Consider the following 25,679-nt stretch of genomic DNA (forward strand, 5'->3'; position numbering starts at 1 on the left):
CCACATCTTCTTTATCCATTCATCCATTGATGGACACTTGGGCTGCTTCCATAGTTTGGCTATAGTAAATAACGCTGCAATAAACATAAACAGGGGTACATGTATTCCTCTGAATGAGTGTTTTTGTATTCTTTGGGTAAATACCCAGTACTGTGATTGCTGGATTGTAGGGTAGTTCTATTTTTAATTTTTTGAGGGAACTCCATACTATTTTCCACCAACAGGGCAAATCCACCATATCCTTGCAGACTATAGTGATATATATTTAATGTATGCATTTAATGCCTACATTAGAAAAAAGGCTTTCAAATCAGTAACCTAAGTTTACACCTTAAAGAAACAGAAACAGAAAAGCAGAAGGAAGGGAATAATAAAGATTAGAGCAGAGATAAGTGAAATAGAGAACAGAAAAACAATAGAGAAAATCAATAAAATGAAAAGTTGGTTTTGGAAAGATCAACAGAATTGATGAATCTTTAGCTAGATTGACTGTCTTAGTCAGCTCGGGCTGCTGTAGTAAAATACCACAGACCAGGGGGCTTAACCAACAGAAATGTATTTCTCACAGTTCTGGAGGCTGGGAAGTCCAAGGCCAAGACGCGTGGGCTGTTTCACTTCCTGATGAGAGCTCTCTGGATGCAGACAGCCACCTTCTCTGTGCCCTCCCCCATGGTGGTGAGAGTATCTTGTACTGTCTCTTTTCTTAAGGGTACTAATCCCACCAGATTAGGGCCCCACCCCTATGACTTCCTTTAATCTTAATTACTTCCTTAGAGGCCCTGTCTCCAAATACACACACACGGGGGGTCAGGGCTTCAACGTATGAATGTGAGAGGGCACAATTCAGTCCATAGCACTGTCCAAGAAAAAGAGATAAGACTCAAGTTACTAAAATCAGGAATGAAAGGTGGGACACTACTGACCTTATAGAAGGAAAGATCATAAGGCAATACTACAAAAACCTGCACACAAATCAACACATTAGATGTCTTGGATAGAATGGACAAATTCTCAGAAAGACACAAATCATAGAAACTGGCTCAAGAAGAAAGCAAAACTCTGAACAGATAGACCTATAACAAGTAAAGAGATCAAACCAGAAATTTAAAAAAAAATAAATAAAAACTTCCTGTAAAGAAAAACACAGGTCCAGAAGGCTGCACTGGCGAAGGCCAACAAACATTTACAGAAGAATTAACAACATCAACTCTTCACAAACTCTCCCAAAAACAGAAGGGGGAACATATTCCAGCTCACCCTGGTACAAAACCAGAAAAAGAGGTGTATATAATTGTTGATCACTATGTTATACACCTGAAACTAATATAATCTTGTATGTCAACCAGACTTGAAGTGAAAATTTTTGAAAAACTAGAAAAAGACATCATAAGAGAAGTCAAACTACACTGTGATATCTATTATAAATATACATACAAAAATCCTCAACAAAATACCAGCAAACCAAATCCAGTAACATATAAAAGGGATTACAAATAATAAAAGGGATTTATCTATAATTTGTAAATTATAAGTTTATATATAAATTTATATAATTTATATATAAATTTATATATAATTTTATATTATAATATAATTTATATATATATAAAATATAGATAATTTATAAATAAATTTATATATAAATAAATTATAAATTTATTTGTAATTTATAATTACAAATTATAAAAGGGATTTGTAATCCCTTTTATATGTTATTGGGTGGTTATTGGGTGGTTTAACATACATCAATCAATGTAATACACTATGAACAGAATGAAGGGAAAAAATTTCACATGATCATCTTCATTAATGTGGAAAAAGCATTCAGCAAAATCCAATACTTAACAAACTCTGAAAAGAAGGGAAGTTCAACCTGATAATGAGCCTTTATAAGGAACCCACAGCCAACATCACAACGGACAGTAAAAGACAGAAATCTTTCCCCCTAAGATCAGGAAAATGACAAACATGTCCAGCTAGCCACTTCTATTCAATGTCGTACTGGAAGTTGTAGCCAGGGCAATTTAGGCAAGAAAAGAATATAAAAGACATCTAAACTAGAGAGGAAAAATTATCTATATTTACAGAGGATATGGCATTGTGTACAGAAAATCCTAAGGAACCCATCACAAAACAAAACAAAGAAACAAAAACTCTTACAGCTAATAAAAGAGTTCAGTAAGGTTTCAGGACACAAGATCAATACACTAAAAACAATTGTATTTCTATACACTAGCAATGAACGATCAGAAAGTAAGATTAACAGAATGCAAAAGAGACTAGCAGATTTTAACAGAATAAAAAAGATTTGTTGGTATGGTGTTTGACTTTACATTGCAACTAACCTTTTTTTGTTTTGCTTTTAATGTTTTGTTTTGTTTATTTAAGGAGAGAGAACATGAGTGGGGGGTGGGGGGGGGGGGAGAGAGAGAGAGAGAGAGAGAGAGAGAGAGAGAGAGAGAGAGAATCTTAAGCAGGCTCCGCACTCAGCGTGGAACCCAATGCAGGCCTCAATGCCACAACCTTGGGATCATGACCTGAGCCAAAATCAAGAGTTGGACGCTTGGGACACCTGGGTGGTTCAGTTGGTTAAGCATCTGAGTCTTGATTTTTGCTCAGGTCAGCCCTGCTTCTGGCTCTGTGCTGATGGCACAGAACCTGCTTGGGATTCTCTCTCTCTCTCTCTCTCTCTCTTTCTCAAAAGAAATAAACTTAAAAAGAATAAAAATAAAAAGTAATAAACACATTCTATCAGTTTTAAATTCTTCCTAATTTAGCAAATATTGATAGGCAAAATACACATAAACAAAAGCTCTTTGGAATCTTCAATAATTTTTAGGAGTGAAAAAATGTCCTGAAACCAAAAATCTGAGAAGTTACTTCAAACCTTACATAAATATGGTATGTATTTTTCTATGTATGTGTAAGAATCGGGGCACCTGGCTGGCTCAGTCGGAGGAACATGCCATTCTTGATCTCAGGGTCAAGAGCTCGAGCCCCACGTTGGAGGTCGAGTTAGTTTACTTAAAAAACAAAACAAGGGCACCTGAGTGGCTCAGTCAGTTAAGCGCCTATCCAGCTCTTGATTTCAGCTCAGGTCATGATCTTGTGGTTTGTGAGATTGAGCCTCATGCTCTGTGTGGAGACTTCTTGGGATATTCTCTCTCCCCTTCTCTCTGCCCCTCCCCCATGTGTGCACATGCTCTCTTGCTCACTCTTAAAAATATATATATTTAATAATTAAAATTTAAATGAAAAAAATAAAGTCTGAAGAGAAAATCTAGGAGACTAATGTAAAATTTATGGTTCAGGGGACCTTAATTGGGACAGAAACACAGAAGCTGTAAAAGAAAAGTCAATATATGTATCTTCTTAAAAATTTTAAGAGTTGTGGCAAATTTATAAAAATAAGTCAATGAATAAAAGATGTATCTTTGAATGTTGTGCACTGAAGGTGGAAAAAGGGGCAATATCTGTAACATACTGAGAATTCAAATGAAGTGACACGGAAAGACAAACAATGTTAAAAATGAGGAAAGGACACGAATAGGAAATTACAGCATGGCAAACCCAAATATCCAATAAAATAAACATAAAAGACGCTCACACTATACAATGGGGATGCAAATTAAGATAACAACGAGATAGCACTTTATCAATATGAGATTGGCAAAAATAATGATTGCACCTAACGCTGGTGGAGATGGAGGGAAGTCTCCTCTCCTGCTCTGCCAGTGAAATCCGAATTGCCACCGCCTTTTTGAAAAACAATCTGGAGAAGTCTATTAACAATTAAAAACACACATACACTTCAACCCAGCAACAAAAGCCCACGTAAATAAAAGTACCAGTAAATAAGCATATATTTACAAAGCATATATTTACTGCGGCATTGTTTGACAAAGCAAAGATCCGGAAAACTGTACATCTATGGCATTAAGCAGAATCAATTTGCCCTGATGGCTGATCTAGAGGGACTGCCAGGAAATATTAACAAAAGCAAAGACAACACAGTGTATGTGTGTGCTTGCATCTATAATCTATGCCATCTCATTTTGTAAAACCAGTATTGATGAAAACATACATGGATATGTGTATGTATATGTATAATACTGTATGTGTGTATCTTACAAGAACACTATGAAAGCACAAACACACACTGATGTGGGTCACAGGGGCAGCAAGGGATAAGCTTACGCTGTCTCCCGTGGAAGATGCCTCTCCTGCTTTCCTGACCACATTTTTCTCGTCCTCAATCCATTCCTCTTACCTGTCAACCTAGGCTAGGGAAGTCCTGTCGGGACGGCCATGTTCCAGTACTTTTGCAGCCTTTGGAATTTCTACAGCACTTGTTTCTATCCCATTCATGAACCTATAATTATATATTTATTTTCTATTATTTTTTGTCTACACGTGTTCACACATCTCACAAGAGACAAAATCGTGTAGTGGTTAACGGCGTGGACTTGCGAGTCAGACCCCCTGGGTTTGATTCCAAGCTCCGTCACTGTGGTTGTGTGAACTCGGTAAGTGCCGTATTTTCTGTTTTCTCATCTGTGAAACGGGCACAACGATGGCACCCATCGCAGGGTTGTTGTGAGGAGATGAGCGAATGCACGCACGGTGCCTGAACAGCGCCCGGCACCTGGTGATGCCACAACCGTGAGTGGCGATGATCAGCATCATTATTATCTCACTTATCCAAATCTTACTTGGAGGTATTTTAAGCCCAGATACTCTTTCAGATTTGTTTTGTATCCCTTCCTCATTATTTCCTAGAATGATGTTATGTGAAGGCGCTCAAATATTTGTTGAATAAATGACTCTTAGCCTCGAGAAATCTCTAGAGGAGATTGCTGAGCATAGGACTGTCACTTGCATGGCAACCAGCAAGTCAATGTCCATGCTGATCTCACCTGGCACTTAAGCCTGTTTTGTTTAGAGGGGAGAATATTTGTCTTAAAATCAGTCTTCTCAAATAGCACAAGAAGGCTTTTCTTCTCCACTTATGAGCTAGACACCTCACCTTAAACAGTAATCAGGAAATGAGCCATTTGTGGTGGGAACACTGGAATCAGGGTTCCTGAGCCCTGTGATTTACCATCAGCTTTTTGGGAACATAAGACAAATGTTTAACATAAAACTAAATTGCACTAGGGGCACCTGGGTGGCTCGGTTGGTTAAGCGACCGACTTTGGGTCAGATCATGATCTCATGGCTAGTGAGTTCCAGCCCCACGTCAGGCCCTGTGCTGACAGCTCAGGGCCTGGAACCTGCTTTGGATTCTGTGTCTCCCTCTCTCTCTCTCTGCCCCTCCTCCGCTCACGCTCTGTCTCTCAAAAATGAATAAATGTTAGAAATAAGACTAAATTGTATTAGATGATACATTTCTTTGAACCACCTGGTGAGGTGCGTTCGCGCCCTTACGAACTGTAGCCGTTACCTGCCTGTTCCTGTGTGTGCGCTGGCCAAGCCCATCTAATGAAGGTTTTATTTCTCTGGAGGTTTAAATGGGTCTGGGGGCTTGTGGGCCAAGAGAGCATCAGAAGCAATTTAGAAAATGATGAAAACACCTGTCCTTCCGAGGCCATCCTTCCTCTCTCCTCCTGCCCCGAATGCTCCACCTCTCCCTCTCAGCTGGATCCTTCCCAGCAGCATTTTAATAAGCTTTGGTGTCTCCCAAATTAGAACCGAACACAACTGCCCTGCTTGCTCTCGCACTTGCTCTCTCGCTCACAGCCAGGCTCGTGGGAAGAGCCGCATTATCTTACGGGCTCCATTCTCTTACTTCCCGCCTGCTCCCCAACTCGGTTTGACTTTTTGCCCCATTAGTCTTCAAGGTGCTCAGCGCCCGCCCTCCGCCCACTGAGTCTGGCGCACCCTCTCTCTCACTTCTCACTTCACAGGTGACTCTGCGGCCCTCCCCGCTGACCAGGACCTCGCTGCCTCCCCCCATTTCCTCCTCCTGGTCTCCAGGTAGTTTCCAGTGTCAACAAAGAGGGCGTAACTTGCCACGCCTTTCTGCCGCGCGTACACAGAAGTACATACATCATTCATCAGGCTGTGTGTTTATGTTTGTTTTCTTTCTGAAATTGAATCATAGTGTTCACATCGCTTTGTGATTTCCTTCTCCTATTTGACGTTATACACTAGACAGCCTGTAAGTCAGAAAAAAACATCCCTAACGCTACCTTTACATCTTTTTATTTTGGCATACAAATGTGTGTATATCAGACACAACTTTTAGCACACCAGGACAAGTCATTACATTCTTAGACATTAGATCCGATTGTGCACCTGGGGGGGTCTCTTGAGTCTCCTGGGCAGCAGGACCAGCGGCCACAGTTGCAAGTGCACAGATTTTAACTGGATGTAAGGTAAACGGAACCTAATTCCCCTCGGCTTCCAGCCCCGCCCCGATAGAGCCATGTTATCTTTAGAAGCTGTTGAGGAGCTCCGTGAAAACACGGGCTCCATTATCTGTGTTTTGGGTTTCAATGGGAAGTTAAAAAATTTTTTTACAATGCTAAGCAAGATGCCATTTGACTCAAAGGTCCTGGAAACACTTGTGCTGTCTCCTTCAAAGCTGTCACCTTGGGAGGTAGTAGCCGCGTTCCAAAGACAGTGCCACGTGCTCAAATGCTCTGTGGAAAGTTTCCTTGGGTCTAAGCACCTTTCACTTTCCTTTTTCTTTCGAATTTAAAAAGTAACACCCACTCTCGGTTTACCAGCTGAGTAAAACACAGACAGCTGGGGCCCTCCCCGGGTCGCCCTTGCTAACACTCTGCGGTGTGCTGTAGGGGTGAAGAGACAGGGAAAGTCCAGGACCTGTTGACCGGAGTGCATCGCAGAGCCATGTTCCGGCCCCAAAGGCCAGATCCTTTCCTTACAATTTCCCAACTAAACACCTTCTAGGAGTCTTCTGAAAATTCTAGTTATCACAACAAATATTTTCAAACCCTACCCTCTTAAAATAAAAATCAGGGTAGCCAAAAGTCCAGAAAATTAAAAGACCTCTATAGGGGCGCCTGGCTGGCTCAGTCGGTGGAGCATGTGACTCTTGATCTCGGGTTGTGGATGAGCTCCACTTTGGGTACAGAGATTACTTAAAAATAAAATCTTAAAAAAAAATAAAAGAAAAGATCTGTATATTCCTTAATTTTTAGTAGACTGTAATTGCTTCCATAGGGATATTTTCCAAAGTTGAATTCCCACCATTAACAGAACAGTTGAGCCAAATGAATTTTCCCTTGCAATTCAAAGACACAGGGGTTGAGAGCAACAAAACAAAACAAAAAATCCAAAGCAAACAAAAAAATTCCAAAGAGATAACTCAGGAAGAGGACAAATAGTTCCTGAGGAGAACTTCTGGATATAATGACAAAAACTCAATGGAATTAATTACTTAAGATATTAACTCAAAATATAACTTAAAACAATACTGATGGGACAAGGAACAAAGATGGTCTCTTATCACAGTCCTGAGAAGACTGGGTCAGGGAGCTGGGTTCTCTCCTGTGGCTGGCCAACAATAGCCTACAGGACAAGATGCCCGCTTTTGAAAGGCCAGCAAGCTGAGAATGATTTTACATCTTTAAATATTTGAAAGAAAAAAAAAGTTTAGTGACCCACAAAAATCAAATGAAATCCAAATTTTAGTGTCCATAAATACAATTTTATGGGAACAGAGCCGCGTTCATCCTTTTATGTATCGCTGATAGCTACTTTGCATCACAACGGCAGATTTGAGTAGTTGAAACAGAGACCACATTACCTCCAAAGCCTAAAATATTTACTTTTCTCTTTACAGAAAAAGCCTGCCAATTCCTGTTCTAAACCAGATTTTACTGCCATCGACTTTGTGTGACCTTAGGCTGGTCTCCTCCCCTCTCTGGATCCACCTTTGCAAAGGAAGGGGCCAGGATCCCCAGCCGAGGTCCAGAACTGCGCTCGTCGGACAAGGCCGAGCGGTCTTCACCCTCTAGTGCCACCTACAGCTCAGGAAGAAAACGGCAGGCGGGAGGCGGCCTGTGGGAAGGACAATCACCGGGCGACCTCAGCACGGCCTTCTTCTCTGGAAGGCTCTTAAATGAAGGCTCTTAAATGAACGCGCTGGAAGATCTCCCCCAGCTGATGCCATCAGTGGACAAAACCCTGGCTTTACAGACCTTTTAAGCCGAGAGACCACAACTCCAAGGGGAAACCTCTCCTCCAGCATTCACTTCAGGAGTACTTGCTCCCCACAAAATAGAAGGAATGCAAACCAGGAATTAGTACCGAGAAGTGGAGAGAGTAACGTGTATGGGTTTTCTAGGCCTGGAGGAAGAACGAGGAAAAAGCTCGTCGTCTGAAAAACCCATCTCCCGCCCACGAGTCGCCATTCTCTATCTGCGCTTCACGAGACTCACTGACGTTAGTTCCGAACCTTCTGGTTTTAAAAAACCAGGTAAGCAGATTTTGCAGAGCCGAGGAAACCCATATCGAAACAGCGCAAATAAAAGAGCAAGGTGGTTGGTTCCGCCCGCTCTGAACCCAGCCTCTCAGCCTAGAGAGTCTCACGGCAGCCTCCGGGCCCGACGCTCCCAAACATGAGGAAGACCAGGGCAGGCTCGGGCCCCTTCAAAGCAAGACTCATGTCGCAGAAGTGCTGCCTTTCAACCTCCCATAAGCCCCGAGTGCTGTGGAGTGCGACACCTATGTGTTGTGGCTGCGGAAAACCCACCCCAGGGGCGGCAGGTGTCCTTCAGACACGGCCACCCCCAATCCTCCCGCCTCGAACCCTCCTGTCGGTGGAGTCTAACCTCCGTCCCCCAGTCTGGGCCACTCTTGTGATGTGCCCCGAGCAGAACACAGCAGAAGGGATGTTCTGAGACCGCTGAGCCCGGAAGAGGACTGGAAGCTTTCACTTCCTCCCTCTTGGAGCCCAGCCACCAACCGGTGAGGAACCGTAAGCCTGACCGCTGGGCGATCGGAGGCCACGCGGAGGGGCCGGGGAGGGTGGGAGGCCAGCTTGGACGCGGAAAGCAGCCACACGACACCTCAACTGAGACGGGCAGGACCCCCCGCAGCTGAGCTTAGCCAAGCTCCAGCACTGTTGAGGAATAATGCTGCAGGGATCAAAACCTCCATTTCTGGACTAACTCTTCGAGGCAAGGAAGAGACTCAATAATTTGGCACGAGTTTTCTAGGTGGTGTCAGGGGCCACCAACTTACTTCATCATCTTCCTCTTCATCATCATCAGATTCAAGAACACCATCCTGTAGCTCCTCTATAAAGAAAAAAATAAATGAATAACTGCAAACACAGTTGGGAGTCTTGGCCAACAAAATCCTTCAGCTGCTGTAGAGGCGTGTAAACGCGCTAATGAGAATCGGGTCACCTCGGAACAATTTGGTTTCTGGGGCCATTGCGGCCACAGGTTGTGATCATCCTCAGCAAATTAAATCTCTCCCCCAGTTTGGCCAGAACGCATTGGTAGTGGCGCGAGCAAAGTTAAAAGCCAGCATACAATTTGAGAGGAATTTAGAAAAAAAGAAATTAAACTAGTGTTGCTAGGCATCGAGCTAGATGCTGTACACGTGTCATTTCCTCTGTACAAAGATTTGGTTGACTCTTCTCCCCATTTTATAGCAAACAGCAAAAGGAGGCATACAGAGGATAAGAGATTTGTTTATGTTCACACTCCCGTAAGTGACAGAGCTGAGATTCAACTCAAGCCTGTTTTTTAAATCCCGTGATTTTCCCACAGGGGCTGGGGTAGCAGCCGTGGCAGGTAGGGTTCCTGAAGGCTCCCGTGCTTCACTGCTAGATCTTAAGAGTTTATATATAAAGGAGGGATAATAGCAAAATGGAATCTGAGAAAGGACGAGCCTCTGTGTTTTCATCTGTGAAATGGGGATCAGACCACTTACTTCCTAGGGTTGTTGGGTGGGTGGGTGCAGGGGGGAACTTCACAGTATACCAAACTAAGCCACCTGGCCCAGGGCCAGGTACACAGTGGCTGTTAGAGAAGTTTGCTTACTTTCTCCTCCACGAAGCCCTCCCTGACCCCTCACTGGGCAGTCACCCCTCTGTCTGCTGAACACTCAGCATTTTCTCTAGACAGCATTGTTCTGGAGAGTAGTACTAGACAGTGCCATACTGGACAGCAGTCTGATAGTACTTGCCACTTCGGGATGATCAGTTTACTCATGTACGAATGGCTATGGACTTGTCTGGGCATCTTCCTCACCCATTGTACTGAATTGTGAGTCCCTGAGAACAGAGCACCGGGCTTACTCGTCCCTCTATCCCTAATGCATCTTCCTTAACGATCATTTGTTTCTTGAACAGATGACATGAAAGTAAAGAGAGCCTGAGAGAAGAGGAGAGGAAGTCAAGTAGGAAGTAGGAGGCAAGGAGCCAAAGGCTATTCTTGAAGAGACTGCTCAGCATACTTAGAAAGGGGGCAGATTAAACTTAAACCCCAAAACCATTCATAGAAGGAATATGTAGAAGCCCCAGGACACCCACTGTCCTTGACAGAACCCTCACTCTAAACGGAAGGACTCTCACTGACTTGGCTAGACCAAGGCCTGCAGGACACCAACTTCTGTCCCCACCTCAGGGGGCTTGCACACCTCCACGCCCATCACGGCCCCACCCCTGTCACTGAATGCTGTTTAAGTCAAGAAAACTACCTTGCAGATGGGGAAATTACGCCGTTCTGCACTTGAGCTGAAGCTCCCTCACCTAACTTCTGTGCCGTCCCAGTGCGCGTAGAGCTCTGCTCCATGCCACCTGCAGGTAAATGCCTATCAAGCAGGTGGCTTTCGAAACGGGGGTGCTGCTGTATTCATCAGCTGTGGACATTTCTTTTTCCAATATGCAAATGCCCCCTCCCACTTTTTAAAAAAGAATCTTAGGCGTTTCGTGAAGCCACAGGCTGGTGCAGCCACAACCCCTCCCCTGAGCCTGTTGGCTCAGACTCATCCTATTCCCCAGAACAATCCAGTCCTGTGAACTTAATTAAGTACCTTATAAATGTCAGTTTCTCCTCTTGGGGGTGACGGGGACATCGGCCCTGCTTCCCGCACTGTCTCCTGGGTTGTGGCATGGCCAGCTGCCCTCACTCCAGTAACTAACAGTGAGTGGTGCTCGCAGCCATCAGTGTCCTTCCTTTCCTGCGGCCTAGCTGGCGATGCTGGCTCTGCCCTGCTCCCGTCCTCTCCTCAGAGACTGGCCAGTACCTGCCAGGCCCCCCCCCTTGAGGGCTGGAGTCATAGATGAACCTCCCTGCTGCTGCTGGTGGCGGTCACCTCTGTCTGCCACGTCCCTTAAGCTTCCCCAGGGCAGTCCTTCCCCACCTGTGGGGTTAGGTTCCTAAAATACTCTGGAATTTCTGTACTTGGAAACCTTAAAACTTTATAGGAAAAACAGGACTAGAGAACTGAGATGGGCCCGAATGTATGAAAACCCATACGCACGTTTCACATGTTTACTAAAATAGAACAATAAAGCCAATACGCTAAATAGAGATGGTGGCAATGCCATCCGACTTATCTTAAACTAGTAAGCTACTACTAATTCACACTCTACTGTTAATGTCCACTTGAGGATGAAGCCCGAACGGGGTGGAAACTCCAGCTCTCCCCTCTGTGGCTTTCACAGTGATGCTGGTACACCCATTCATTCTGACACCATGCTCACGACACATATCCTAAGGCAGCTGTGTGTGTGTGCCTTGTCCTCCATTCAAACGTTCGATGACTTCCTCATTTTGTTTCAGAGGATCAGACTCCTAAGTAATAGGGTCTCTGGGGACCTGCCACTGTCCCATGGATACAGAATAACTGAAGTGCTTGCTAAAAAAAAGAAATACTTTTGACATTCATTATTGAAACTGGAACTTACTGAGCAAAGCAGGTGTATGTCAAGCCCCTTCTGAATATACCAGAACTCCACCCACGATAACTTCCTGACAAAGCACATCCCTCACGGAAATGTCTAACTGACACTCCCTCTTCATATTCTTCAGCATGTTAGCTTAAGGGCCAGTTTTACAGACGACAAAGAGACGGTTTGGGGCCAGAGCGCAAGGGGGACCGCCCCTGTGGCTTGGCTGCCAGGAAGGAGGGGAGACCGACAAGAAAATGGAGGCGCATGGGTCTTGATAGACTGAAACACAAAGCCAGCCTTGAAGAAGATTCTGGGCCCAAACGTGACCCCGAAGCCACAGAGGACCCCCACTCGCTAGGGACGGAGTTCTCAGCTGTTCCCTGCATCTCCCTCCTTCCCCAGCAGTGGCCTCTCTTCTACCCACAGCCGGTGAGGGAGGAGCAGAGTCCCGACTGCTGTCATGGAACAGCCGCATTTTATTTCGCTGTGTTTTGTCGATCCATCCGCCCAGCAGAGTGGGGGTTCCAAATCAGAAATGCAGCTGTTGCAGAAAGCAAAATTCTATTCCTTGCTCACCTGAATCTGGGAGGAATAGCCAAGGGGGAGGATGTTCAGATGGAAATGTGCCCAGGCCTGAGGGAGTGAAGGTTTCACTGGCTGCTCTCCCTGCTGCTTCCTGTTGATCAGGAGCCCCTAACGTCCTCTTTCAGCCTCTCCATTTCTGTGCTCGTCCGAGGCAGGGACCCACCACCCCGGCTGCATGTGGGGATCACCTGGGAGCTTTAAACACTACCCCCCCTCCCCAACCTGTGCTCTGTCTCTCAAAAAGAAATAAATGTAAACACTATTCACACCTGGGGCCCCCCTGGAGCTTCCAACTTGACTAGCATGGGGTGCTGCTTTGGGGACTTTCAAATCTCCTCAGGTGACTGCCGTGTGCAGCTCAGGCCGCGAACCATGAGCCACCTACGGGCTTCCTCCACTGAATGGCTTCGGGCAACTGTTTCTTGGCCTTGGTCAAGCTGCTGACTCAGGAGTAGAGATCAGGAGATTCGTTTTTTCACCTTGCTCACGTGCTAAGTAGGATCTGTGCACTTGGACTTTGAGTGATGTGGGCTGCTGGGTGCCTCTGGCACAGGTACGAGTCAGGATCAAGATGTCAGGAGTCCACAGAAAGAGCTAGAGCTTCCCCTCCATCCTGGTCCCATCCAAGGCTTCCTGCACCTTCCTTTCCTGCTTACTATGGGATGTCGATTGTCACGGTAACGGAGAAAGCCCGAGAGAACGAGGATCATCTCCTCCATGGCACCAGCGGGCAACATAAGTTTGTTTTGAAAGCGTGAATGCACGCGGGAGAGTGACATTTTCTGTGGTGGTGCCACAGAGGTCGGCATTGTTTTCCTTATCTGGCCCTGGGACCCCCAGAGAAGCCCTGTGAATGGGGGAGAGAACGAGGAGGGGGAGGTCCACATAAAGAGAACGTAAGGGTAGAGCAGGGTTTCTGCGGTTGCTTTTGAATTCTTTTTGTTGACTCTAAGCCTAAAGTGTGGTGAAAGCTCGTTGATCCTGGGACAATCTGGACCGCCTTGTTGGTGGGTTCAGTTGGGTCTCCCCACCTCCCTTAAAGCCCCTGAATGGATTCCAAGATATGACAAGCCTTCCTACGAAAGCCCGTGTATCCTTCCAGCACACATGAGAGATGCACAGACAGATTATAGCTTCCTGCTTTGAACGGACCTGAATTAAGCTGCTTGATGATGAATTCGATCTGGCGAACCATTTCAGCATTGCCTTCTTTGATGAAGCAGCGGAGGACGTACTCCATTCCCTGGGGCAGTAGACAGAGTAAGAGTTAGTATTTTAGTTGTTTTGTGGGGGAGAACAGCTTTTCCCAATTAAAAAAAAAAAACCTTTGGCAGGAGAGAAGGGATATACACAATAAAGGTACCTCTGCTCAGTACTAAACATTCTTCTTGTTATTTTTCACAACTCACAGTGAAACTGCTTTCTTCTTGGTTGGCTATCTGACCTAATTATAAAACGTTTGGCAAACAACAACAAAAACCTATTGTACAGAGAACTAGGGGTTGCCAGAGGGAGGTGGGGTGATAGGTGAAATAGGTGAAGGGGATTAAGAGACACAAACTTCCTGTTATAAAGTCAATAAGTCATCACAGAGATAAAAAGTACATCAGGAATACAGTCAATAATGCTGTAATAATGTATGGTGACAAATGGTGACTGTGTTTGTCTTGATGAGCAATGGATGTACATCTGAAACTAAAAGAACACTGTGTATCAACTACATTCTCATAAAAAGTGAAAAAAAAAACTATTGTAAAATTTAACTGCATAAGTATTCCCTTTAGTTTGGGCAATATGTTGTTTTGGGAGGTAATTTCTGTCCTGTGATTTCTTTACATTTATACACTTCCTTCTGGATTTTAGAAACAAAATGAAGAGTAAAGCCATATGTTTAGAGAAATAAATGAACAAACAGAACCTCTTTTTAAACAGCTATTGTTCTTCTATCAAAAGAATTATAAAGGCACCATATTGTGTAATATTTACTTTGTTACAAAACATTGACATCAGAACTCTCAATACTAGCTAACAGAATTGCAGGGAAATGTAAGATACCGACTTAACCACAGGTATGTTTCCCCGCCTTCCTCTTTCCTTGAGGGATCTGAATGAGCACGTGTGGCTGGAGCTGATGAGACCTTCTTGCCACAAGAGGAAAGTGTATCTAACAATGACCCCAAAATAGAGGAAGCAGACTCCAGAGGTCCCAGGAGAGAAATGGATCCAGTAACACATGAACCCTGATCAAGGTCTGCCTGATGCTTACGCCTGGACTTTTCAGTTAAATGAGCCAATATTTTCCTCTTTTAATGCAGGCCTGTTTGGAGTCAATGGCTGTAAGTGAATCAAAGAAATGTCAAGGGCGGTTTTGAACATGGTGAATTCCCATCGTGTAGAGAAGAGCATTACCTTCCAGAAGGCTAAGTCTGGATTAGAATCTGAGTTCCCTCATGAATTAACAGTGTGACCTTGATCAAATTACTTAGTTCCTCCCAACCTGTGTCCTCAACTGTAAAATAAGGATGGCAACGCTGGTTAACATGAAATCTTTCAAAGGTAAAGAATGTAATTGGGTGTTGGTTAGGTAGATACATATGTTTGTCCATTGCATTGAACTATATAAATTATACCTAAAAAAACAGCATCCAGTCCCAGTGCTGGTACATAATAGATGCTCAATAAATGGTTAAGGGGAGTCTGGGTGGCTCAGTTGGTTAAGGGTCCAACTCTTGATCTCAGCTCAGGTCTTGATCTCAGGGTTGTGAGTTCAAGCCCTGAGTGGGGTTCCATGCTGGGTATAAAGCCTACTGAAATGGTTAAGATTGTTCCTGCTGTGTTTGGAAGGGATTTGTGGCTCAGAAGAGAGATCTGGTAGCCGAGGCCAAGGGAATAAACAAGGTTCCGGGTGACAGCAGAGTGAGAGGCTTAGGACAGCACCTTTGAGAAAGGAAACGTTTAACAGAGAGGCAGGCAGAGACAGGCAAGCGCACAGAGGAGAGCATGAAGGAGTGGTCTGGAAGGGAGGAACAACTCTGGATAGTCTTTGAGTCAAGGGAAGAGGGTATCAAGCGGGCAGGAATCTGCTCCAGCCCAGGCCAGACTGTCTGGCTGGGATTTCAATCCTGGGGAAGAGCTTCATGGCCGACAACTGCACCAGCGCCGGGGGCGGGAGGCTTTGGAGCAGGCATTTCGGCACAGCCCTATTGATCTGAACCGCTCTCCCGTCCCAGACCTTGGCAGTCTCTTAGAGTTCAAATGGCCTCAGTGCACTCATTTATCTTCTTCTCTGTTTGGCAGGGGGTGGGGGGGTGGGGTGGTAGTATTATTTTAAGACCACCATCATAGCATTTGGTACCGATATAATTTCTATGTTTTCTTTGTCGTTTTCCACAAGCATACAAATGTTTTACCTGGTTGCAAAAACAGAGTTCTTATGATGTCATATTCTCCTCGCCTTTTGGGAGTCCAGTTACACATGTGTGAGACCTCTGGGTATTGTCCCCCAGGTCTCTGAGACACTGTCCCTTTCCTCCACACTTTTTCTCTCTGGCCTGGCTGATCTCTAAGGGTCACGCTCTAATGTCCTATAACACGAATCTCTCCTCCCCACTTGGTCCCTGTCCCTTTACTTCTGTTTTGTCCTGCCTTCCCTGCCCCTTGCCCTGGATGTCCTTCCTCCAAGCTGTCTTTCCTGCTGCCTGATCCATATCACCTCCCTTCTTTTTTTCTTAGCCTACGTGTTTTCTTCCTTGGTCTCTCCTTTGGTTGAGAATTCCTCTCACCAGAAGGACCATAATGCAGAATTTAACCAAGTTCATTTTCCCTTGTTCCGTACTGAAATGATTCCCCTCTCCCCCAAAGCGATAGGCAATTAAGTTCCATTGTTCAGTGTGACCACACTGAATAGTTCCTAATTGAGTTTTTATCTCTGGCATAACTGTTGATGTAATTTTAGATGACTAATTAGGAGATTTAGCAATTCTTCTAAGTAAGCAAAATCAAGTGGAAGAACATGTTTCACTGGTCTCAAACTGAATTGGCCTGTCTTTTGACTGTGGAAATATATTTAATCCCTTCATCATAGCATTCAATATGCACACAGTTGAGCTGGTTCCGCACGTTATGAGAAAAAGGACAAAACTCCAGTGGTTTTGCTGATTAGATCCAGAAACACTTGTCATCGCATACGATGCTAATCACCTGAAGCTTGTTTTATACTTAATCCAACAGAAGCACTAATGTAAACACATCAAGTATTGAATCCACTATTTACCAACCACACCAGGAACCAGACAGCTTTATTGTCTTTACCAGAGTGTCTGTCCCACTTGGTTGCTGTGAGAACGTCTGCAGCCTCCGAGCGTTTGGACCACACCACTGCTCACTCCTGCCGCAAGTCCCCTAGGACTCCTGCAGGTGAATTTCAGTGATACTTTCTCCATTTCACTGTTTTCCTGCTAAGCTTCTACTATGAAATCCATAGGCATTCCCAACGCCCCAAATTAAAATGAATCATTAAAAAAAAAAGTCTATTAACTTTCCAAAACTAAGCCTGTTGGGAACTTTCTAACATGGTAGTTCTTAGGAGTTAGGGATCCCTCGAGAATATGATAAAAGCTCCAGATTCTCTCTCCAGAAAACTGCAAATACATATCTGGCATACAATTCCAGGGAGTTCATAAGCTACGTGCAAGCCACGGGGCCCAGTCTCAGATCTCCTTGCTCTAACAGCTTCTGAACCGTGGCACTGATTGAAGCTTACAAATTTCTCAAGCATATTTGCTTTCTTTCTTTCTTTTTTTCTTTGTAAATGTTTATTTATTTTTGAGAGAGACAGAGACAGCACGAGCAGGGGAGGGACAGAGAGAGAGTGAGGCAGAGAATCCTAAGCAGGCTCCGTGTTGTCAGCGCAGAGCCCGATGTGGGGCTCAAACTCACAAACCTATGAGATCATGACCCGGGTCGTAGTCAAGAGTCAGACGCTTAACCAACTGAGCCACCCAGGTGTCCCTCAAGCACATTGTCTTACCATTGCCCTTGCTTCCTCACGAATGGACGGAATAGAAAGGATGCTGTACAGAGCTCCGTTCACATACGGCTGTATCTTTAAGGGGAGAAAAAACAGCCATTTACAAGTTGTCACATACCGTACAACTCAGTGATCAAACACCCCGCTTGTGAACAGTGTGGCTCACGAGGAGAGAGAGCACTACCACCTTCTTCAGCTCCAGGACACATGTTTCCAAAGGACAGATATCTCCATGTCCAAATATGGAGGTATCTCCATATTTGCATGTCCCAGTGACAGCTACAACGAAGAGTTCAAACCCAAGTTCATTACTGGCTCCCAAAGCTCACTCCTGCCATATGCCACTGCTTAACTGTCGGCCTGCTCATTCAGGCTAGTACCGCTGGAGTCATCATCGAATGCTCTCGCTTCTGCTCTCCAGTGTTGAGTCTCCAAGCTGCCTTTGCTAGGAACCCTTCTTTTCCACACACACTACCACGGTCCTTGTTCGGACATCCTCCATGACCTAGGCGACATCGATCCTCCCAAAAGGTCTCTGCCTTTGATGTTCACACGTTAGCCCAATAATCCCACCATTGCCAAAATTCTACAACGTGGGCCAAATCGTCCCTCTTCCTACCTCATAAACCTTCCCTAGAGCCTACCTGGAAAGCCCTCACTCCTCAGTACGGCACACAGGAGCCTTCGAGGTGTGGCCTCAATATCATGTCCCCCTGCCCCTCCCTTCCTGCACACATCCCACATTACTTACAGGCCCCTCCCCCCGCCCCCACACTCAGCTCTGTTTCCTGCACATCCCCCCACTACCATACTGGGTTCATATTTATACTTCTGTCTCCCCTATTGTGAGCTCTTCGAGGACAGGACTCATGTTTTACTCACACAGGTAACCCCAACATCAAGCCACACAGGACATGGTACATGGCAGGTGCTTGATAAATGGCAGCTCCCTTCTGAGTAGATTTTGTGCTACACTCTCCACAGCAGTGAAGGGCTCATGTCCCACCCGTCTTTTCTGGCGCTGGACTTTATTGTCCCTTAATCTTTGCCAATCTAATGGGTAAAAAAAATAATAAAAGGCGTCCTATGGCTGTTCTTTCATTTTCCTGACCACTGGCCAAACTGGTCATCAAGATTTCCTGTTCTGTAACTTGCCCCCGTGTGTACTGTATCTTCTTCTTCTGACTTGTATTTATCAATTTATAGGAGATCTTCATATATAAGGGAACTTTTGTCCTATGTGAGGCCAATTTTTCCTCAGGGTATCATCTGTCCTTTGACTCTTATCATGGCATCTTTTTCCATATCCAAAAAGTCTACTATTTACAAAGTCAAATATGCATATCTTTTTCTTCATGGCTTTTGGGTTTTGTCTTTCAAGACTATGACTACCTCACACAGGACCCATGCAGGGAGCATTTATTTGTGTGGCAAACACATTTCTAGGCTCTAACATGTGTACAGGGAGACTTTCCAGTTCATCTTCAGGGCAAATGCATTTGTGACAATTACAAGATTTACATCTGTTGGTCTATTCTGTTCTCAGAGGTAGCAAGCATACTGGTGCCAACACCTGAAACCAACATTTACTATCAGAGACAAATTTGCCACAGGCTTCAACCGCCGTAGTTGAATAAAATGGAGAACAGAGTCTAGAAGGAGTTGAGGGCTCCTGATCTGAAAATATAAAAAGCTCATCAAGCACTGTCACAACCACGGAACCCTCGCCAGCTGACGCAGCCGGGGTCACTCAGCTGGTGGGCCAGGGGACCTAGGGTAGGAGAGAAATGAACAGAAGGGGAGCTGTCTGCAACGGGAATGGATACAGGGAAACCAAGTGCCTCACTCTGACCCAGCGGTACTCTGTCCTGTCCTGCTAAGACACCCCTGTACTTGATCTGGCTAAAGAGGCCAGGTTTTTGTTGAGGCTTTGGCCTCAGGGGCAGAGTGATGTCGTGGTTTCTGCACAGGCGTCTGTAGAAAGCAGGAGAGAGAATCCTCATACTGTTTATAAGTTTCTGTTAATTAGTTTATCGAGACCTCCACTTTATTTAAAAAGGGCTTGCGGCACACAGGTTAGTCGACAGAAAATCACCCCAGTGTTGGGGAGGCCACGGGGGAGAGCAGGAGCTGGTAAGGCCATTCTGCGGGACAGCGTGGCGGGACTCTGACCTGAGACCGCCGTGTGGGGCGAGCCAGCAGTGACGAAGTGTCTGCACCCCAGGGGCCTCGGGGGGGTCAGTGTGGCCATGGCACTGAGGACCCTGTGGCGGCTGAGAACTGGAGGTAATGGAGGCCGACAAGCCCGGGGGATTGGATGGGGGCACTGCAAACAGGGGCTGTTTTGCAGTAGCGGGAGTTAAGGAATGAGATGTATACAAAGCACACAGTAAAGTCCTCAAAACACAGTGAAAAAGTCTGAAAAGAGTGAGATCTAGAGCACAATACGATTTACACGATGACGCACGCAACACATAACCTTAACTACATTTTCAGGCCACGTACGTGTCCACAGACGTACGTTAAACAAACACACCCCGGGGAGAATCGGTGTGGGGTGGAATGAAGCAGGGTGGGTGACAAGGAGGAGATTAAGTCCCGAGGGGGACCTGGCAAGGACCAGTGATGGCAGGGCGACAGGAAATGAGGAGTGGGGGATCGATTTCCGGCTTCCCGGTTGCAGAATGTGGGGAGGCAGAGCGCACGCACTAACCCGGCCAGCCCTCCCCCAAGCCCAGGCTAGCGGCGCCGCCCCGTACCTCGTGGTTCTCATGGCCGAGCAGATCCGAAAGAACTTTCAGCACCAGGCCTGCCACCTTGGCACACATGTTCTTCCCTTCAGAAAAGACAACGGAACAAAACATGACGTGTCTAAACTCAGAAGTACAGTTTCAAGTCAGGCAAACTTGAGCACAAATCTTGGGCCCTCTGCTAATGAACTGTGTGACCCTGGGTGAGTCACTTAAGCAATCCGGGCCTCGGTTTCTTCCTCCTGGGGTTCCCTAGCGATTATTAACATCTACCGAAGGGTGATGCAGAATGAAGGAACTCGGTATAGGCCGTGCACTCCGAGTGGAGACGGTGGCACAGAGCTAGTCGTGTCAGTGAACACACGATACATTACGGGGCAACGTTCTACCTCCCAAGTGCGCACGCCAGCGTCACAAAACTCACACAGGTGCTTTAGCAAGTCCAAATAGCATTGTAACAATCACTGCAAATAAACTGATGATAGTAAGAGAAGCTGATTAGAATCTGACGAATGCTATAAAGCTGGGATATCTGCATATGTTGTTTTTTAAGAGAAGACTGAAGTAACAGTCATTTAGTCACTCAACAATACACAGGCCGTGCAGATTAAAAAGCATCCGAGGTCAAAGAAGCTTCTAACGAATACCCCGGAGCTATTTAGCCACGTAACTTCTTCTCCACAAACTGGGGCTGCTCAGACTGAGGGCGGCCACAGGCCGGACTTGGCACTTCTTCTAAAGAAGCTTCTTCTATCCCCGTAACGGGTCATTTCATGGATGGAACCTGCAGAAAAGCTGCGATCGCTGCCTTTACTGATCAGATGAGCTGCGATGTGCGCGTGAAAACCCCCTCTCCGGGGGGCGGTGTGTGAAGTGGGGAGACTGCTGTGGTGAGGAGCAGGGAGCCTGGTCGGGCGTCCTTGCTCTGCCACCGACTTAACCCTGTAGAATCCTGGAAACATAGTTCTCTGTCTTGGGACAGAATGGATCAGAATTCTTAACTTCCTGCCTTTGAATAGTGCAATGAAGATGAAGAAAAATATAAAGTATTTTAATTTCCTCTTACTGCAGGTGCTGTAAACACATAAAATGGTATTTCCAAGGGCAGCAAGGTATTTGGCTTCAGGGATTCACCAACTGTATAACTAGCTGGAAATGTTTTACACCCTACTTCTGTTTCAGTTCTCTATGAGGGAGACTAAAGGCAAACCACAGCAGGCTGGGTGGTGGTCCGGGTTCACACCCGAGCCAGAGGGCTGGGGGATGGGGGGGATGGGGGGCAGGGTAGGGGGGGAGCCAGAGGGCTGGGGGCTGGGGGGGACGAGGGACAGGGTAGAGGGGGAGCCAGAGGGCTGGGGGATAGGGGGGATGGGGGACAGGTTGTTGGGGGAGCCAGGGGGCTAGGGGATGGGGGGGGGGAGGGTTACTATCAGACCTGCGCTCCGGAGGCAGAGGTTCATGAGCAAAGCCACCGAGTACTCCAGCGTGTAGTCAGACAGGCAGTCGGGGTCCTTCAGAATATCAATCAGCCAGAAGATGAGGCCGTCTCGAATCATCGCTGTCTGCAGCGGGCGCCTAGGATGCAAAAGCCTACAGGTCAACTACAGCTGTCGAGAAACCTTCCCTGCAAGACTACGGGGTGATGTGCACACCTGTCAGAATAGGCAAACTGTGCAGGACATACAGACTCTGAAGGATATTTTGTTGTTAGACCTGCACAGCTGAAACAACAGATGCCTTTACCTTTCGAGGGTACTACTAAGGGTTCAGACAGAGAGAAGGCAGTCAGGAGGCCTCCTACTTTGAAAGTTTCTTTTTCAACATTTACAATTAGCAGAGTATTACTTCCAATATTTCATAAATATTTATTGACAGCTTTTGGCCTACTTGACCCGGGAGATAGCCATAGGAATAGTTCATCACCAATAAATGGGTTTTTAGTAAACTCTAGTCCAGCTAGGCACTTGAGCTGTGTGAAAAACAAGAAAAGCAAACAACCAGCCCAATCCCATTTTGAGTCAGGTCTCTAGAAACTAAGGGTAGTTGAATGATGTGGGTCGTATAATTGATACAGAATTGTTTTCCACCCAGAGTCTAGGTATAAAACCTTACAAAATCCAACACCTCATCAAAATGTGTTATGGTGAATGTCTTCATGCCGGCCTTAAGAACTGAAGAGATCAGGCATAACGGTACCACTATGAAGTCGTGTAAATTCTTTGAAAATCAAAACACCACAGAGGAACCACCACTGCACATCTCCTAATGAACAGGTTATGGTAAAACTCCTACCTGGACAGTATCTACTTGCGCTATTCTTCAAGATTTTATTTTTAAGTGAACCCTACACCCAATGTAAGGCTCGAACTCACAACCTCAAGAACAAGATTCACACGCTCTACCGACTGAGCCAGCCGGGTGCCCATCTGTGCTAGTCTTAAACACCACACTCACCACCTCGGTGAAATTTACTGGAATACAGTGAAGGCTACACTCTTTTGGTAATCCTAACTCTCTACATTCACTGTACAGACCCCAGAAAACTGCAAAAACATGAAGCATATTTCCAGAACAGAGAAGCTTAAATTACTGTTTGCAGGGCAAGAAAAAACTGGCAATAAATATCTGTACTCCCAGAAAGAAGTATTTCTTCCTTGTATCTCATCTCTGTTACTTAACTATAGTCACTGAATTTCTAAAAATTTTCCAAATGCAGTCGACACCAGGCTAAATTATCTTTATAAACAAACAAAGTGTTCATATGATCTAAGGAATATAATAACTGGATATTACTACTTACAGATCTTCTCAATTCACATAGTGAGAACAAGAAGCATTGGCAGGGACCTGGCAAATAGTAGGAGCTAACTACCTACCGCTTTCCCTCATGAAACATACACACTTAGAATGAGTCACCTTGGGGGAAAAAAAGAAAAAAAAAAAAAAAAGAATAAGTCACTTTGCAGGCTTTGGGCTACTAGCGAGAGCGTATGAATCAAATGTTAACCACATTTCTCTCTCTCTCTCCCTCCGCCCCCCCCCCCCCCCCTCTTTCTAACAACAACAACAAAAAGTTAACCACATCTGACAGGAAGAAAGTATGTCCAGAAGGGGGCTGATGGTCAGAAAGAGCTGAGATTTCTTACTAAGGCCGAGAGAAAGTGAGGTGGTCAGGAGGGAACGCCATGCTGCAAGAATTCTGAACGACTCAGCGATTCCACTCTTAGACACCGAGTCAGGAGACAGGAAGACATGTGTCCACACAAAGACTTGTATGCAGATGTTCCTAAGAGGCTTGTGCATAATAGACAAATAGTAGAAACAATCCAGGTATCTGTCAACCGCTGAATAGATAAGCAAAATGTGTTCTGTCCATAAAATGGCACGTTACTCAGCATGACGAAGGAACCAACTCCTGACATGTTACACCACTGATGAACTTAAAAGCACGATGCTGAGTGAATGAAGCCGGTCACGACAGAACACACATTATAGGATTCCATTTATCTAAAATGTCCAGCATGGGTAACTCTACAGAAAGCAAATTTGTGGTTACTGGGGGCCGGGGGTAAGAATGAGGCTTGGAGGTGGGCATGAGGTTTCTTTGCGTGGTGATGGAAGTGTTCTAAAGTTAGCTTGTGGCGGTGGCTGTACAACTCTGTAAATCTACTAAGACTCACTGAATGGTGCATTTAAAAGGGATGAATTTTGTGCTATGAAAGTATACCTTAATAAAGCTGTCAACGAAAAACAAACAAAAGCTCTAGGTGGCTACGAGATCCAAGTCATAATAGGGTCCAGATGGAGACGTCAGAGTGGGCCGCTGGGACATAGGGACTGGGGAGCGGGAGGCTCCGCCCACCTTCCATGGAAATCCCACCACACCCCCTGTGACTCCTCATCCACGTGCACATCTCCCACAGAGGCTGCGAGCGACTTGCTGAGCTGAGCTCCATCAGGTTTTACTCACGTGTGCATCTCTACCCCTGACGTGGCCTGAGACACAACCCAGCCCCTGGCCGGCCCCCGCCGTGGTGCTCACGAGGACACCACAACGGCACTTCCTGAGTGGATGGTTTCGAGGATTAGGGATAGGCTTTCCAGCCCTATCTTGGAAAGTCACCCAACCTCTCCTAAATGTTAACTGAAAATATCACGTGCCCCTTGGGCTGCTACTGGGACCAAACAGTGGCTAACCTTACTGTTAGGAGCTACCATGACCTACTGCGCGGTCAGCACCTGAGGCTGAACTTCTGCAAGGCCCCGAGAATGTTCTCCCGGGTGACGACGTCCTCGTCTTCCTCCTTCAGCCTTTCCTCCAGCATCCGCAGCACCCTTGTGGTCTGGGCCAGGTAGAGACGACCTAGTGATATAACCAGAGACGCACAAGCAGAAGAATTGATCTTGTGCTAAGTTCATGCTCCAAAACCACTTTCGATGAACACTTCGCACGTAACGTTATGTAGAGTTTGGGTAATTTTAGGTTCTAAAAAACTTAAAACATATTTTTTCTGCAAAGTTGGTTTTATCTAATCAACTAAGGAAGAAAAAACGACTCCTTTTGTAACCTAAACATAATTAATTCATCACTATGTTTTTGTGGGGAGCTCTTTTATTTACCTGAAATCTTGAACCCAAAAGTCAGATCTACAAGGAGAAAGAGGGTAAGGAATCTGTATGTTATGGGTACCTTAGTCTTTATAACAGAGGCAACCAAGCAGTAATGATTTCTGGCACATTCCTTGCTCCTTCGAGACACACCCGTGGCCTGGGGAAGGAGTTGGGAACCATACCTGGAACCCTACAATAAGCCTTGAGCTACCACTAGCCTGTTGTGACTTGTGTCTTGATACAGATGACATTAATGCATGTACCCTCCCTTGTAAGAACAGACGGAAGAACAAGCAAATGAATGACTGACCCAGCTTTTGGAGTATCATCTAGTCATCATTTGAAAACTCCCTTTATTCACATTTTAAAAAGCTGAAACAAAGTAGAACTTAATGGAAGATAATGGCACCCTGTAAAATCATCTTGAATTCAGCTTTGGTATGTATTATCTTTGGAATTTTCAAATCCTCTTGGTTTAAGAGATTATAGGCTTTAAAAAAAAAAAAAGAGTTTATTTTTAAGTAATCTCTACACCCAACATAGGGCTCCGACTCACAACCCCAAGATCAAGAGTTACACGCTCCACCGACTGAGCCAGGCCGGAGCCCCTAGAGGTTACACTCCTTTGAAGGAAATGGTGCAGTGCTTATTGGAATCAGCTTTGATTATTTCACTAACCTTATTTTGCAGAAAACTAGAAAATGCATTACCTGTTATATACTTGAAAGCCAGTGAAATACTATGGTTACGAAACCAGAAAGCTCACAAAATAAAACCAGAAGGCTTATAAAGTAAACTCTAAAACCATCAAAATTTGCTCTGACAT

General features: G+C 45.4%; 1 protein-coding gene across 6 annotated transcripts in view; it reads right to left on the reverse strand.

Annotated features, from left to right (window-relative positions):
* Positions 1-25,679, reverse strand: part of ARMC9 (armadillo repeat containing 9) — a 149,258-nt gene that overhangs the window by 62,020 nt on the left and 61,559 nt on the right. For all 6 annotated transcript variants that reach the window (XM_049614706.1, XM_049614707.1, XM_049614705.1 and 3 more), the window contains 6 exons: positions 24,482-24,605; positions 21,678-21,817; positions 20,252-20,328; positions 17,493-17,567; positions 13,616-13,706; positions 9,214-9,269 (listed from right to left, as the gene is read on the reverse strand). In XM_049614706.1, coding sequence (XP_049470663.1) covers positions 9,214-9,269; positions 13,616-13,706; positions 17,493-17,567; positions 20,252-20,328; positions 21,678-21,817; positions 24,482-24,605 — 563 coding nt within the window. The remainder of the gene's footprint in view (positions 1-9,213; positions 9,270-13,615; positions 13,707-17,492; positions 17,568-20,251; positions 20,329-21,677; positions 21,818-24,481; positions 24,606-25,679) is intronic.

This window comes from Panthera uncia, assembly GCF_023721935.1.
Source record: "Panthera uncia isolate 11264 chromosome C1 unlocalized genomic scaffold, Puncia_PCG_1.0 HiC_scaffold_3, whole genome shotgun sequence".
In the NCBI taxonomy this organism is placed as follows: domain Eukaryota; kingdom Metazoa; phylum Chordata; class Mammalia; order Carnivora; family Felidae; genus Panthera; species Panthera uncia.